At 46.3% G+C, this 14,793-nt stretch overlaps 1 protein-coding gene across 9 annotated transcripts in view; it reads left to right on the forward strand.

The window, feature by feature from the left end:
• LOC134966331 (cyclin-dependent kinase 11B) overlaps positions 1-14,793 on the forward strand; it is a 251,164-nt gene that overhangs the window by 180,376 nt on the left and 55,995 nt on the right. For all 9 annotated transcript variants that reach the window (XM_063942996.1, XM_063942994.1, XM_063942992.1 and 6 more), the window contains one exon: positions 8,754-8,875. In XM_063942996.1, the coding sequence (XP_063799066.1) occupies positions 8,754-8,875 (122 nt within the window). The remainder of the gene's footprint in view (positions 1-8,753; positions 8,876-14,793) is intronic.

Below are 14,793 nucleotides of genomic sequence, written 5' to 3' on the forward strand. Positions count from 1 at the left end.
GAGGACCTGTTACAACAGGGGCCGTGCGTGTATCAGGACTTACCACGGCTACGTTTGACGGCATGGCAGTTGAGCTCAAAATCCTAGCCCGTAAGAGTATTCCCAGGGAAGTCATTACCACACTTATTCAGGCTAGAAAAGGGGTAACGTCTAAACATTACCACCGTATTTGGAGGAAATATGTTTCTTGGTGTGAATCCAAGGGGGCTCCTACGGAAGAGTTTCGGCTAGGACGTTTTCTCCATTTTTTACAAGCAGGTGTGGATGCGGGCCTACAATTGGGCTGAATTAAGGTACAGATTTCAGCCTTATCGGTTTTCTTTCAGAAACAATTGGCCCCCCTTCCGGAAGTTCAGACTTTTGTGAAAGGCGTGTTGCACATCCAACCTCCATTTGTGCCTCCAGTGGCACCATGGGATCTTAATGTGGTGTTGCAGTTCCTTCAATCACATTGGTGTGAGCCTTTACGGACGGTGGAGTTGAAATTCCTCACTTGGAAAGTGGTCATCCTGTTGGCCTTGGCATCTGCAAGGCGGGTGTCTGAGTTGGCGGCCTTGTCTCACAAGAGCCCTTATTTGATCTTCCATGAAGATAGAGATGAATTGAGGACACGTCAACAATTTCTACCAAAGGTGGTTTCCTCTTTCCACATGAACCAACCTATTGTGGTGCCTGTGGCTACTGACGCCTTCGCTGAGTCAAAATCTCTGGATGTGGTCAGAGCTTTGAAGATTTATGTTGCCAGAACGGATCAGATTAGGAAAACAGAGGCTCTTTTTGTCCTCTATGCTCCCAACAAGGTTGGGTATCCTGCTTCCAAGAAGACCATTGCACGCTGGATCTGTAACACGATTTAGCAGGCTCATTCCACGGCTGGATTGCCGTTACCGGAATCGGTGAAGGCCCATTCTACTAGAAAGGTGGGCTCATCCTGGGCGGCTGCCCGGGGGGTCTCGGCATTGCAACTTTGCCGAGCAGCTACTTGGTTGGGGTCAAACACATTTGCAAAGTTCTACGAGTTTGACACCTTGGCCGATGAAGACCTTAAGTTCGGTCAATCTGTGCTGCAGAGTCATCCGCACTCTCCCGCCTGTTCTAGAGCTTTGGTATAACCCCATGGTTCTATGGTGACCCCAGCATCCTCTAGGACGTATGAGAAAATAGGATTTTAATACCTACCGGTAAATCCTTTTCTCTTAGTCCGTAGAGGATGCTGGGCGCCCGTCCCAGTGCGTACTGTATCTGCAGTTATTAGTTGTGGTTACACACATATTGTGTTACGTTTATTGTCAGCATGTTGCTGCAATTGTTCATACCGTTGGCTTGTGTTCTGTTGAATGCCACGTTGTGCGGCATGCTTGAGGTGTGAGCTGGTATGAATCTCACCTTAGTTTAACAATAAGTGGTCTATTCATAAAGCAGTGAAAAGTGTGCAGAAGTGAGCCAGTGGAGAAGTTGCCCATGGCAACCAATCATCATTGAAGTAACATTTATAATTTGCATACTATACAATTGTACGGATCAGCTGATTGGTTGCCATGGGCAACTTCTCCACAGGCTTAATTCTCCACACTTTTCACTGCTTCATGAATAGACCCCTAAATCCTTTCCTCGAAATGTCCGTCTCCCTGGGCACAATTCCTATAACTGGAGTCTGGAGGAGGGGCATAGAGGGAGGAGCCAGTTCACACCCTTTCAAAGTCTTAAAGTGCCCATTTCTCCTGCGGATCCCGTCTGTACCCCATGGTTCTATGGTGACCCCAGCATCCTCTACGGACTAAGAGAAAAGGATTTACCGGTAGGTATTAAAATCCTATTTCTCTTTCATCCACTAGGGGACCCTGGAGCGTTCCTTAGACATAAGGGGTGTGAAGCTTGCAACCGGAGGTGTGGCACAATCTAAAATTAGCAGCATGTGCTCAGCCGGTTCCACCCCCTTCACATCCCTCGTCCCTCAGTTTAGAAAATTGTGCCTAGGAGGTACAAGCACAGGGAGCTCCTGCTACTTGAAGTTTTCTTTCTTTATTTATTTTTTTATTTTTTTAGTCATTTATGACTGGCCCAATCCCTCCTAACTAAAGGGAGGGTGCAGGTTTTAAGAAACTAATCTTTAAGAAGAGCCCAATCCCACCTAGCAAAGGAGGGAGCAGGTAGAACCTAAGTGGACATAGCACAATCCTTCCTAACAAAAGGAAGGTGCAGGCATTGCTGAAAGGAGACTAAGATCCCAATAAAGGGATCTGCTTCTCTCTTACTGAAACAAAAATCCGGAGCACAGTGAGTACTGGTTGTATTTCAGAGCCCTTAGTCAGATGTATCAGGTGCAGCATCCCCCGCTCGCTCCCCTATGATAGTTAATTTATGTCAAACATCAGAGGCATTCCCCTCCCGCCCCAGCACTGAAGGGGAGATAGCTGAGGGAGCTTCAGATTACAGCGCTGTCATACAGAGCGCTCACATGTTACATCCGCCGGCAGCTGAAGGTCGAGGGGAGACTGCGGGCTGTATCTCGTATCTCTCAGCCGCAGCCCGCCCGCTGACACGCAGCTGCCCGCTCGGCACTTCCCCCCGCCTTGCTAAAACATACACAGGGGCGCAGTCTTGCCGCCCGCTCGGATGGTCCCGACAGCCGCTGAAGCGCGCCTGCCCGGCACTACAGCCTCATTGAGGCACGCCCGCTCTTCCCGTCTGCTGCACATACAGCGGAGGGCTGAGGGGAGACGGGGGCACAGTACAGGGCCAATGCTCTTGAAGGAGCTATAGCAGGGTGAGCGGCGGCTATTGGAAATCTATGATGGGGTTTTTAATGAAGTGCATAAAATTTTTTAGTGGCGGCCATTTTTACATACAGTAAAGGCGCAAAGTTCCTTTTCAGCAAAAGGACAGCCCCCAATAGTGACATTGTTTCCTTCAGCCAGTGAAAGGACAGAGGGAGGGGTTTTTATACCTAGGTTAGACATAGGAAAGATGTAGTAATTGCTCCCTCTGCTGGTAGTTTTTATTTTAGGTCTCTGCTGCAAAGGATTTGTTTCACATGGTTTAAATAAAGCATCTTTATGCTTTATTATTTTCAAGGGACTTCTAATACAAAGATCCTGGGAAATTATAGGGAACGTCTAGATATCAACCCCGACCTCAGGACTGAATCACAGTTTTAGTATGCGAGGGTTGCAACGAGGCTGTTTAGTGTAATTAATTTTTATTTATTTTTTCTCAGAATCCGGCCAGATAAATCCAGTATACCACTGTTCCCGTCATCTACTACGGTATTCCACAACATATAATTTTACCATACTATTGATATTTTCAACGGACTTCTATTATAAAGATCCTAACGAAAATACAAGGAAGCAAGCGGATACAAACTCTACCAGCGGAGCTGAGTTACGGTTTGAGGTGTGGAGGTTGCAGGTCGGCTGGTGTTTCTCTTTATTTTTTATTTATATAAATATATTTTTGTCCTGTTCTAGTTTCTATATAAGAAGGGAACAGTAATTCCAGCCGGATCCGATAACTTTGCTTCCGTCATCTCTCATAGCCTTTCTCTTCCTAGTTAAAGGGTGAAAGTGCCACGAGATATCCTGGTAGGGGGTTTTCCATGACAGGTTTCATGCAAAGACTTACAACGGGACAGAGGCCTGTTATGTTTGTACGTAAGGTATCAACAAAAGCACACAGTCCTGGGGTGTGCGATTCCTGCTATGACAGGGACGCTCCACCCGGGAGCAGGGCTCCGGCTAGAACAAGGATCTCCTTGCAGATTGAATCACCGATGGGAGACCGGAATTCCACACGCAACAATCAGTGCTGCGGGATTCTCAAAGACGATGCATGACTTGCTCATCAGGTTTAAAAAAAATAAAATAAAAAATAAAATAAAAAAATAAATGCCTCTCGCACAAGCGGTAACAATGTGCAAGGCGGTTAAAAGGGCCTCTTCTTCTCGTACCGGAAACAAGAAGGAAGCGGGTCTTCTCATTGATATACTGGGTGAGTTGATTGAATCTAACCTAGATGCCGAATTTCCAAAAGAGGACACGGCAATCACAACAATCTGTGATCCTAGACTTTAAAGTACAATAAGTAAAGGAGCCCGTAGATTCAAAAGCGCGTTCAGCAGCATTTTCCAATTCTTAAACCCCTCCAGTCTCAAATGGAGACGGTTTTGGAACCAACCTGACTAACGTTTTCAATTTCCAAAAAGGGTTTCCAGTAACTTATCCCCTTCTTAAGAGTATAATGGATAAGTGGGAGTTTCCACCGCTTGTGGGTGTTTTCCTAGGAAGGTTGTCGAAAAAGAAAATCTTACCGTTACCTCATATAACGACCTTAAGAGGTTGACGCAGCTTTAGCGTCAATTTTTGTGGCATCAGAGACCTACGGTCGTCTGCGCGTGAGTTAACAAGGCCATGGGAGCATGGTCTGGACGCATAGTACAGGCTATTTAGAGGGAAAATGGCTTGGAAGAAGTTACACAACTGGCGTAACACATTCAAGATTCAGCTTCACACTTGTGTCAAGCCTCTAGGGATATTCACACCAAGGTGAGGTAGAATACCCCCCTTTGAGGATGAGATGGTTTTCGATCCAGTGTTGGACAAGTGGATTTCGCAAGCTACGGCGTCCACTTGTCTGCTTACTCCTTATATAAGAACCATTACACAGGTTAGGAGAGGTTATTCGAGACCAGCGGCTAATTCTTTTAGAGCTCAGTCCTTGCGAGCCCAAGGAAAAGTTTTTGATACACACGTACGTGGGGGCAGAGGTAGAGGCCGCTCACAGGCAGCCAGAAAGCGGGATGAATCTGCTGACAAAACATGACCGGACGGTCTCACGGCTCACCTGGGATTCCCCTTGGTGGGCGAAAGTCTGAAGTTGCCTCGGTGCCCTCAGAAAGTACAAGAACTACTGCCGGCAATGGAAAAATTGCTACGTTCAGAGGTCATTCTCCCGGTTGCCGCCTCTCAGTGAGGAAGGGCTCTCTACTCCACTCCTTTTGTCAATGCCAAGTCAGACACAGTCCGGCCGATACTCAATTTAAAAGTTTTAAACCGGTTTCTAAGTGTCTACAAATTCAAGCTGGAATCAATCCAGTCGATCATTGCAAGTTTAGAACATACAGATCTGCATATCCCAATCTGGGCCCCTCACCAGGCTTAATTAAGGTTTGCACTGCTGAGGGATCGCTACCAATTCAGGGTCTTGCCGTTCAGTCTGTCACTGACCCCAAGACTGTTGACAGAAGATCATGGCATTCATGGTGACAGACTCGGGACTGTTGAAGTCACGATTGGTCCTTATCTAGACGACATGCTAATCAATGCATCCTATCGAATCCAGTTGATCAGGGATGTTCAGACATCCCATCCATCCTCGGTCAACATGGGGAGATTGTGAATTTCCAGAGATCCAACCTCTGGCCAACTTAACGGATTCAACTCCTCGGTCTCCTCTTGGACAGGGTACTTCTGAGAGGATTCCTACCAAAGAAAACGGTCCAGGACCTACAGAGATTAGTGGCTCAGATACTGAGGTCTGGGACGATTTTCTACACCTCTGTGTGAAATTTTTCGGGAAGTTGGTGGCAGGCTTCATTCCCGTCCATTACAGATGAACCTCATTGCTCAGGGAGCAAGGTCACACTAGCTTCTAAGTAGAAGACTCCGACGTCCACCACGCTTATGCATTGCCTTACTTTATTTGTCATTGCACAGGAATCTCGCAACAGGCTAGAGATTCGACATTTGGGATTGGTGGTTCCTGCCAGCAGACGCCAGCCTCAAAGGTTGGGGCGCCGTCTTACAATAGCATTAGTTTCGGAGCAGTTGGATGCTCCTGGAGAATACCTCTTTCTTGGCCAAAGGGCCAGGTCATGGGTCAACACATAAGGATGCGGTCGAACACCGTCAGGACGACGGCATACGTAAACCGTCGAGGAGGAAAAAGGAACAGAATGGCGTTAAAGGAAGCCACAAAGCATGTATCCGGGACAAAGGGTCCAACAGCTGAAGGAGTGGACACATTAACACTTTCTTGGTGTTACAGGAGGGTTTACATTTTTCCACCTTTTCAACTCATTCTCAGGGTTCTGAAAAGGGTTGAAAAGAGAGCGAGTGTCTGTGATTCTAATCGCACCAGATTGGCCCGCTGCGTGGGTTAATAACGGAAGGTCCTTAAAGGTTATCTCAGATAGGGGCCCTGCTATCTTAGGGACCGTTACAACATCCAGAAACGAGCTGCTTTTAACGGCGCGGTTATTGAAACCCGGATCCTATGAAACAGAGGGATACCAGGATCGACTATTCTTACGATGATTGCCGATAGGAGACCGGTCACAGACATACACTACTACAAGCCTTAGTAGAGGTACTAGGGTTGGTGTCATGAGGTGGGTGGACTTCGGCGAACTTCCACTTCTCCGGACTTCTACTTTTCCTTTCGGCAGGTCAGGAAGTGGGACTGAGGCTGGGTTCTCTGAACGGTCAAGTTTCGGTTCCATCCATCCTATTTCGACAGCGGTTAACATCCTTGCCAGAAGTTCAAGCCTTTTTACAAGGGTTCGGGGGATCCAACCCCCTTCTTCGTCCTCCTTCTGCGTCTTGACACTTAAATTTGGTGTTTAAACAGACCTGAAATATCTATCTTGGACGGTCACGTTAACGTTGGCCTTGGCTCCGGCCAGGCGGTTTTTCTGGGTTGGGAGCTTTTAGGACAGATCTCGGTACAAAAGCAGCTTTCCTTCCTATGGTTGTCTCGGGGTTTCGAGTATCCTAACAAATTGTAGAATATTTTCCGGGTCTCGCAGATAGAGGCGTGTCCTGGGCTGTGTCCGAGTTTACCGGGTTTGCCTACAAGTTACATCGTCCTTCAGTAAGTCGGACCATTTCTTGGTTTCTTGTGATGAGCCTCAGAAGTGTTGGCCAGCATCTGAGCAGTCTTGGTCTAGACTTGCCGGTCGGCAAACTCACATTTCCTGTGGCAAACAGGTTCCGTTTCAGTTGGGTGCTCATACCACCTGACCAGTGGGCGACTCCTGGGCGGCGGCCAGAGGGGTTTTCACTACTTAACTTTGCAGGGCGGCATTGTGGTCCTCAGCCCACAGGTTTGCAGGATTTTACAGGTTGATACTTTTGCGTCCGGGGACTCGTTAAGTTCGGACGTTTAATTTTGCAGGCAACCGACAGCACTCCGACCCTGGGAGAAAACTTTAAGGCGTCCCCTAATGTCTAAGGAACGCTCCAGTGTCCCCTAGTGGATGAAAGAGAAAAGAGGATTTTGGTACTTACCGATAAATCCATTTCTCTGAATACTCTAGGGGACACTGGACGCCCGCCTCGGTGCTGTCGGCCTGCTGGGTTCACGTTTCCTATTCAAAGGACTCTTGTGGCTCACATAGGTAATCCCTGGACTTTGACGAACAAGGTCATAGGATCAAATCACATTGCGGCTCTGTGCCTAATGTGGATTTTACAAAGTTTGTACAAACAGCGTTAGTTTTTCAGTTAAGAGTTCTTGGGTGCTGTTTGATAGGTTGTACGGTTCGGTTCCTCGCCATGTGCTCAAGTATTATGTCCTATTCTCTCAGTCAAATTTTCTAAACTGAGGGACGAGGGATGTGAAGGCGGAGGAACCGGCTGTGCACATAATGCTAATTTTAGATTGTGCCACACCTCCGGTTGCAAGCTTCACACCCCTAATGTCTAAGGAACGCTCCAGTGTCCCCTAGAGGATTCAGAGAAATGGATTTATCGGTAAGTACCAAAATCCTCTTTTTTTCTTCCAGGACTGGGTGAGTCTCTGCATTAATATGGGTTTTCAACTCAAAGTGGTCTCCAGTTACCATACTAACCAAGAAGTAATGGTCCCCATTATTCCTGATGGGTCATGTGGTTCTGGAATGTCTTTGCGTTCCTTGGACGTTGTTTGTGAACTCTAGATCTATGTCTCCAGGACAAAGGCTCTGCGTCGCACCAGTGCTCTCTTTGCGCTCTGTATGCGTCCAAGCAGTCCATTGCCCGTTGCATCACGTCTGTTCTTCGCCTTGCTTCTACTTCAGCTAGACAGCTTTTTCCTAATTCTGTGAAAGCTCATTCCAATCGGTTTGGGCGGCTTGGTCCTCAGCACACACTTTCATTAAGTTCTATCGCTTTGACACCTTTGCATCTGGTGATATTAGTTTTGGACTTACGGTAATGTCTTCTGCACAGGAGTGCCTGCTCCCTTAGGAGCAGCTCTGGGGCGTACTCATTGTCTCCAGTGTACCCAATGGATAAGTGAGAAAACAGGATTTTGTATTTACTGGTTGAACCCTTTTTTCTGATTCCATAGGGGACAAGGGACACCACTCCCTGGTGCTCCCAGTCTTTGATGGGGTCTTGGTTACCTAGCAAGTACTGTCAGTGTCCGTGTGTATGTATCTGTCTGCCTACTTTTTTGTATTTCCCTCCATTTTCTCAAATCTGCTGTAAACAAAACCAGCCAATCAGATTTTCGCTCTTTTTTGATTGCATTAGAAAAATTACTGAATCTTACTACTGTCTGTGTGTTACAGCTACTCCTGCACTAATATTACTAGGTGTCCCACTGTTTTATAAAGCTCTTAATAGGAAACTAATCACAAGCACTCTGCACTTGTGTTCCCATTACAATGGAATGTGCTAGACAGAGTTTTATATTAGTTATTCATATTACATCAGGGAAGTATGGCAATTTCCACTCGTGTTAATAAATTCATCACTGTTGTTGCTTTTCAGATGAAATTGTAGCCCTGAAGAGGCTAAAAATGGAAAAAGAGAAGGAAGGGTTCCCAATAACCTCCCTCCGCGAGATCAACACTATATTAAAGGCCCAGCATGATAACATTGTCAGGGTCAGGGTAAGTGTCATGGTGGGGCTGATGTCAACAAAGTCATCTTGAGTTTGGATCATGGAAGGGCCACTTATTTGTACATTTAGTTTTTTTTTGTGTGTGTGTGTACCCCTCTCCCCAAATTTATTTTAAAAACAGTTGTGTTCCTTCCCAGCCATTCCTGTATACTGGTACTTGCTCTCTGTGGTGATAGCTTTAATTATGTGTAACAAGAGAAGGAATTGATAGTCTTTCAGAGCCTAGTAGTGTGTGGTTACACATATGACGCTTTATGCTTTCATTTGTTTGAGACGAAATAAGTGGTCTTTTAATACAGTCTAGGTAACGATTTACCATCTAAATTTCTCTTACGTCCGAGATGATGCTGGGGACTCCAAAAGGACCATGGGGTATAGATGGGATCCGCAGGAGTTTGGGCACACTGAAAAGACTTTGACTGGGTGTGAACTGGCTCCTCCCTCTCTGCCCCTCCTCCAGACCTCAGTTAGACTTTGTTCCCAGGACTGACTGGACACACACTAGGGGAGCTCTCCTGAGTTTCTCTAGAAAAGACTTTTGTTAGGTTTTTTATTTTCAGGGAGACCTGCTGGCTACAGGCTCCATGCATCGAGGGACTGAGGGGAGAGAAGTCAGACCTACTTCTGCTTAGTTAAGGGCTCTGCTTCTTAGGCTACTGGACACCATTAGCTCCAGAGGGTTCGATCACTTGGTTCGCTTAGCTGCTTGTTCCCGGAGCCGCGCCGTCACCCCCCTCACAGAAGCCAGAAGAAAGAAGCCGGGTGAGTATGTGAAGATCCGAAGACTTCAGTGACGGCAGAAGTCTTCAGTAACTAGGTACAGCGCAGCGGTAGCGCTGCGCTCCATGCTCCCACACACTTCACCAACGGCACTTGTGGGTGCAGGGCGCTGGGGGGGGGAGCGCCCTGGGCAGCATGTTACTGGGTCTTGCAGGGCTGGCAGAAGGCATTTCGGTGCCCGGGCACCGTTTTTCAGTACCCCCGCCAGCATTTCATATTTGAATTTTAGCGGGCTGAAGCGCGCCGGGAAGGGGCGGGGCTTAGCCGCACAGCTCACCAGCGCCATTTTCTCTCATCCACAGCCGCTACATGAGACGCTGGCCCGGGACCTCCAAGCTCCACTTCAAGTAACAGGGAGCAAATTGGGGGGGAGGGGGGGGGAGGGACAACACAGATATTTGGTGCATATTTATTGGATTTAACAGCAGCGCTTTACATATATATCTTTTGGTGGGATATATGGGCGCTGGGGTGTGAGCTGGCATACTCCCTCTGTGTTTTCTCTATCCGGGTTTCCTTGTGGGTCTGTCCCCTGGCTGAGGCAGTGTGTGTGTGTCGGTACTACGTGTCGGCATGTCTGAAGCTGAGTGTTACTCCCCGGGGGAGGTTGCTGGGGGCACAGATGCGGGTCTGGAGATGGCTCTGTCGGCACAGCCGACACCTGATTTGCTTACAATGTTAAGTGCACTTAATTCAAATGTGGCCTCATTGTCTAAAAGATTAGATAAATCGGAGTCTCAGACACAGGTGTGGAGGAAATCCATGGAGGATGCTTTGTCTCAGGTGCAGGCCCCGTCAGGGTCACAAAAGCGGTCGTTTACCAAGTTGGTAGATACGGATACCGACACGGATTCTGATTCCGATGTCGACTTCACTGAGGCTACTCTACACCCAAGGCTAGTTAAGAGTATTTAGTACATGATTGTGGCTATTAAAGATGTTTTTTTTTTTTTTTTAATTCAACAATTTTTATTAGATTTTTTATAGGAATACAAGAATAGGGAAGACCTTCCTGATACAGACAAACCAAAAACCGGAGAAAAACCGGTATAGTTAGTGTTTCAACATAAAGTACTTTGAAGTCCCAACAGTGAAATCATCAAGTACATACATAGTCGGTAGCTGTAAACTTGGGTAAGAGGCAAAGGATGGACAATCTTAACCTACATGAGGTCTAGGAAATGATGAAGACAGTACCGGTGTGCGTCTCGACATAAGAAATCATCAAATACCTAAGGCCAAGCACCAAGTTCTACCTGAGGATTTACAGAACTTCAATATACCCGAGAGGTCAGTAAAGAAGACAGACAGGAGGAGGGGGGGGGGGGGGGGGACAAATGGGGAAAACAATACAAGTATAATCAGATCATGAATGAGTAGCGGCCAAAGACATCTTAAGTAAGAATAGTAGAAAGGCATTTCAGGCATGTTTAGCGACTCTAACCAAAGAGAAGGTTCAGTACCTATATGGCATCAGACTGAACATACAGCGTGGGGTATTAAAATTAATATATTTACATTTCCTAGGAAAAGGACAGGAGATCTCAAAGGAACAGTACATGGGCCTAAGTTGTCAAGAGGCTCTATCGATTTGTCTATATAGGTACCACGTTGTGGTCTCAAAAAGTTTGTAGATGAACGTTTGAATATCCGGGTCTAGAGTATCAATATACCTTTCCCACTTCCTGGCAAACCGCCTGACCCCTAATTCAATATCAGGAAGAGTAGCACGCCTCTCAAAATAAATAATCCGGAGGGTCATGTGTTTCACAGCCATCAAAGAAGGGGCAGACGGTTTGATCCAATTATTAAGAATTTGTTTCTTGGCAATTGTCAGGATAACAGAGAGTACCGGAACAATGTCCCTATCTTCAGGCCCAATAGACCACTCCCTAAAATCAAGTAACAAACAAGCCTTCGGGCGTTTTATTAACCGTAAGTTAAATACTGTGTTGAGATAAGCGACCACCTTGTACCAAAACTTAGATATTTTTCGGCAAGACCACATATTGTGGTACAAGGTGGCACTCTGCGCAGTACATTTGATGCAACAGCCAGTGTCGTCTGGGACCATGTGTGCCCTCTGATTAGGTGCTATATATGCCCTTTGGAGCGTTTTCAAGTGTACCTCTTGCAAAGAGGCAGAGTGTAAGAACCTAAAAGTGGGTAAAATGTTATCTAGCAATTCAGCGCTCGATCCCATATTGGGGATATCTCTGGACCATGAGGACAACGTGGGGTCCCAGAGCCGGTCTCTATATGAGACCCTAAAGGTGTTTCTGAAGTAACTGAGATGGTAAGGACAATCTTTAGTGAGCACCATTAAGGTACGCAGCGGGTCTGTGGTAGCCTCAGAAATCATAGGATGAGACTGGGATTGAGCAAAATGTCTAGCCTGCAGGTACATAAAAAATTCCCGGTGGGAAATACCAAATTTTGTCTGGATATCAGAGAAAGAAAGCACTACGTTGCCTCCTGGGTCGTATATGTCTCTAATAGCTGCGATCCCCTTTTCTCTCCAGCTCAAAAAATGTGTGTTATCAAGGCCAGGAAGGAAACATGGGTTGCCCCAAAACGTAGTGTGAAGAGAGGTGTCAGGTTTTCTCTGTGCTTTAGTGTGTGTGGCCTGCCATGCTTGATATGTATACCAAAATAAAATATTATGTTTTATCCCAGATGGGAGACGGGAGTTTGGGGTGTGTAAGAGTGCAGCAGGGGAGAAAGGATGGAATACGGCCAGTTCAAGTGTCAGGTTCGTAAATACTGATCTGCCCCAAAGCCAGTCTGTGATATACCTGTACATTGCTGCTCTACTAAATAGGACAGGATCCGGGATTCCCATACCTCCCTCTTCACGTAATAGCTGTAATCTAGCGTAGGGGACCCTTGGTCGTTTTCCGGCCCATAGAAATCTAGTGAAACATTGTTTAAGGAAAAGGACATCTTTCTCAACGAGGGCAATAGGGAGCATAAGCAGAAAATAAGCGATCTTGGGAAAGATCACAGATTTAATAACTTCTGCGCGACCCATAAGAGATAGGGGCAGAGACACCCAGTCAGTAAGTATTTTAGACACTTTGGACAAAATAGGACCAAAATTAATCGCATATAGATCCGGGAGGGAAGTAGGGATCTGAACTCCTAAATATTTAAGACTATCTCGGGTCACAGGAAATCGGGACAGGACCGGGTGTAATGGAAAGAGGGAAGAGTCCCCTGAAAGGAGGAGAAGCTCGGATTTAGATATATTAATCTTGTATCCCGCAAAGGAACCAAATTGTTCAATCAGGGAGACAATCGCAGGGATGGACGTATCCGGATGAGAAATAAATAGAAGCATGTCGTCGGCATACAGTGATAATTTTACCGTGGTGTCCATGATTTTTATGCCTGTAAAGTCGGGAGAATTTCTCAGGGAGACAGCTAAGGGTTCTAAAGCTAAGGCAAATAGTAAAGGTGACAAGGGGCAGCCCTGTCGTGTGCCACTCTGGATAAGGAAAGGGGAAGAGAGAATATTATTCCCCAAAACTTGAGTGGAGGGAGATTCATATATCCGGGAAATAAGAGAGACAAAGTCTTCAGGTGCACCAAAGCGATGGAGCGTTTCATACAGATGGTCCCAGGTGACCAGGTCGAACGCCTTTTCGGCATCAATGGATAATAAAACATTAGTGTCAGTGGGCTTGGAGAGCTGGAAGGCCTGCATAACAGTCAAGACCTTTCGGATATTGCTCACTGATTGCCGACCCCAGATAAATCCAGTCTGGTCAGTATGCACTATATCAGGGACTATGAATTTGAGTCTATTAGAGAGGATTTTAGTGAATAATTTATAATCAGTGTTTAAAAGGGAGATCGGACGATAAGAACTGGGAGACTCAGGATCCCGGCCAGGCTTCAGTATAACCTTTATGACGGCTGAATTAAAATATTGGGGCAAGGAAGCACCATGCATAAAAGAACTAAATTAGACAGAGAGAGGTTCGCTCAGTCTAGTAGATAGAATTTTATAGTAGTCATTGGCGAAACCGTCAGGGCCCGGAGTCTTCCCAGTCTTCAGCCCAGCTATTGCTAGAGAAACTTCTTCAGTGGTGATAGGTGCAAGAAGAGAGGTACAATGCGACTCTGACATTTGAGGCAGATCAGTAGAAGACCAAAAGCTAGACTTGTGTGTCTGGTTAATAAGAGGACGTGAATACAGAGTGGTATAAAAAGACTGTAGCACCTCAGCAATCTCGGCCGAGGTCCGTACTCTGTCCCCACCTTGGGTGAGCAGAGAGTGAATGACCACTTTAGGGTGTCTGCCTTTTAACAAACGTGATAACAGTTTGCCAGACTTGTTGCCATATCTGTAAATGCTACAGTCCCTTGAAAATGAATATTTCGCTTCCATTTGAGAAAGGAGGGTATCAAACAGTGTTTTTTGTGTAAGGTACCGTTCTCTAGTAGAAGGGGAGGGGGAGGATTTAAATTCCTGGAAAGAGTGAGTAAGGGCCGCCTGGGTTTCCAAGTATTGTGAATTTAAATCTAAATCCCTTTTATTACTATAGGAAATGTGTCCCCGTATAACTGATTTTGACGCCTGCCAGAAAAGAGCAGGATCATCGCTCAGAGTTTCTCCATTGTGCGTATAATAATCCAACCACGCTGCATCTAATGAGGAGCGGAATTTCAGAGAGCCACTTAAATGAGAGGGGAAGTGCCAGGAGCGAAAAGGGGATTTTTCTGAGAGGAGCATCAATTTCATCCAGCATAAAGCATGGTCTGAAATACAGATATCCTCGATTTTAGAGTCAGCCACTTTTGAGAAAAGGGAGTCAGATAGCAGCAGATAATCAATCCTCGAGAACGTGTGGTGCGCAGCTGAGAGACATGTAAATTCCCTTTCTAACGGGTAGCATGCGCGCCACACATCTACTAAGGACAACTGCGAGCAGATATAGGGGATACCAATACGTGGTAACGAGGGGGGGAACGCGAGGGGGAGGGGATTTATCCATGGTTGGAGAAGAATATAAATTAAAATCTCCGCCCAGGATTATGGGGATTTCAGAGTAATTTAGTAGCTTAGTGACCATGTTCGTGTAAAATTGCTTAGAGTATTGATTGGGAGCATAGATATTACAG

The sequence above is a fragment of the Pseudophryne corroboree genome, chromosome 10 (assembly GCF_028390025.1).
Source record: "Pseudophryne corroboree isolate aPseCor3 chromosome 10, aPseCor3.hap2, whole genome shotgun sequence".
Lineage (NCBI taxonomy): Eukaryota > Metazoa > Chordata > Amphibia > Anura > Myobatrachidae > Pseudophryne > Pseudophryne corroboree.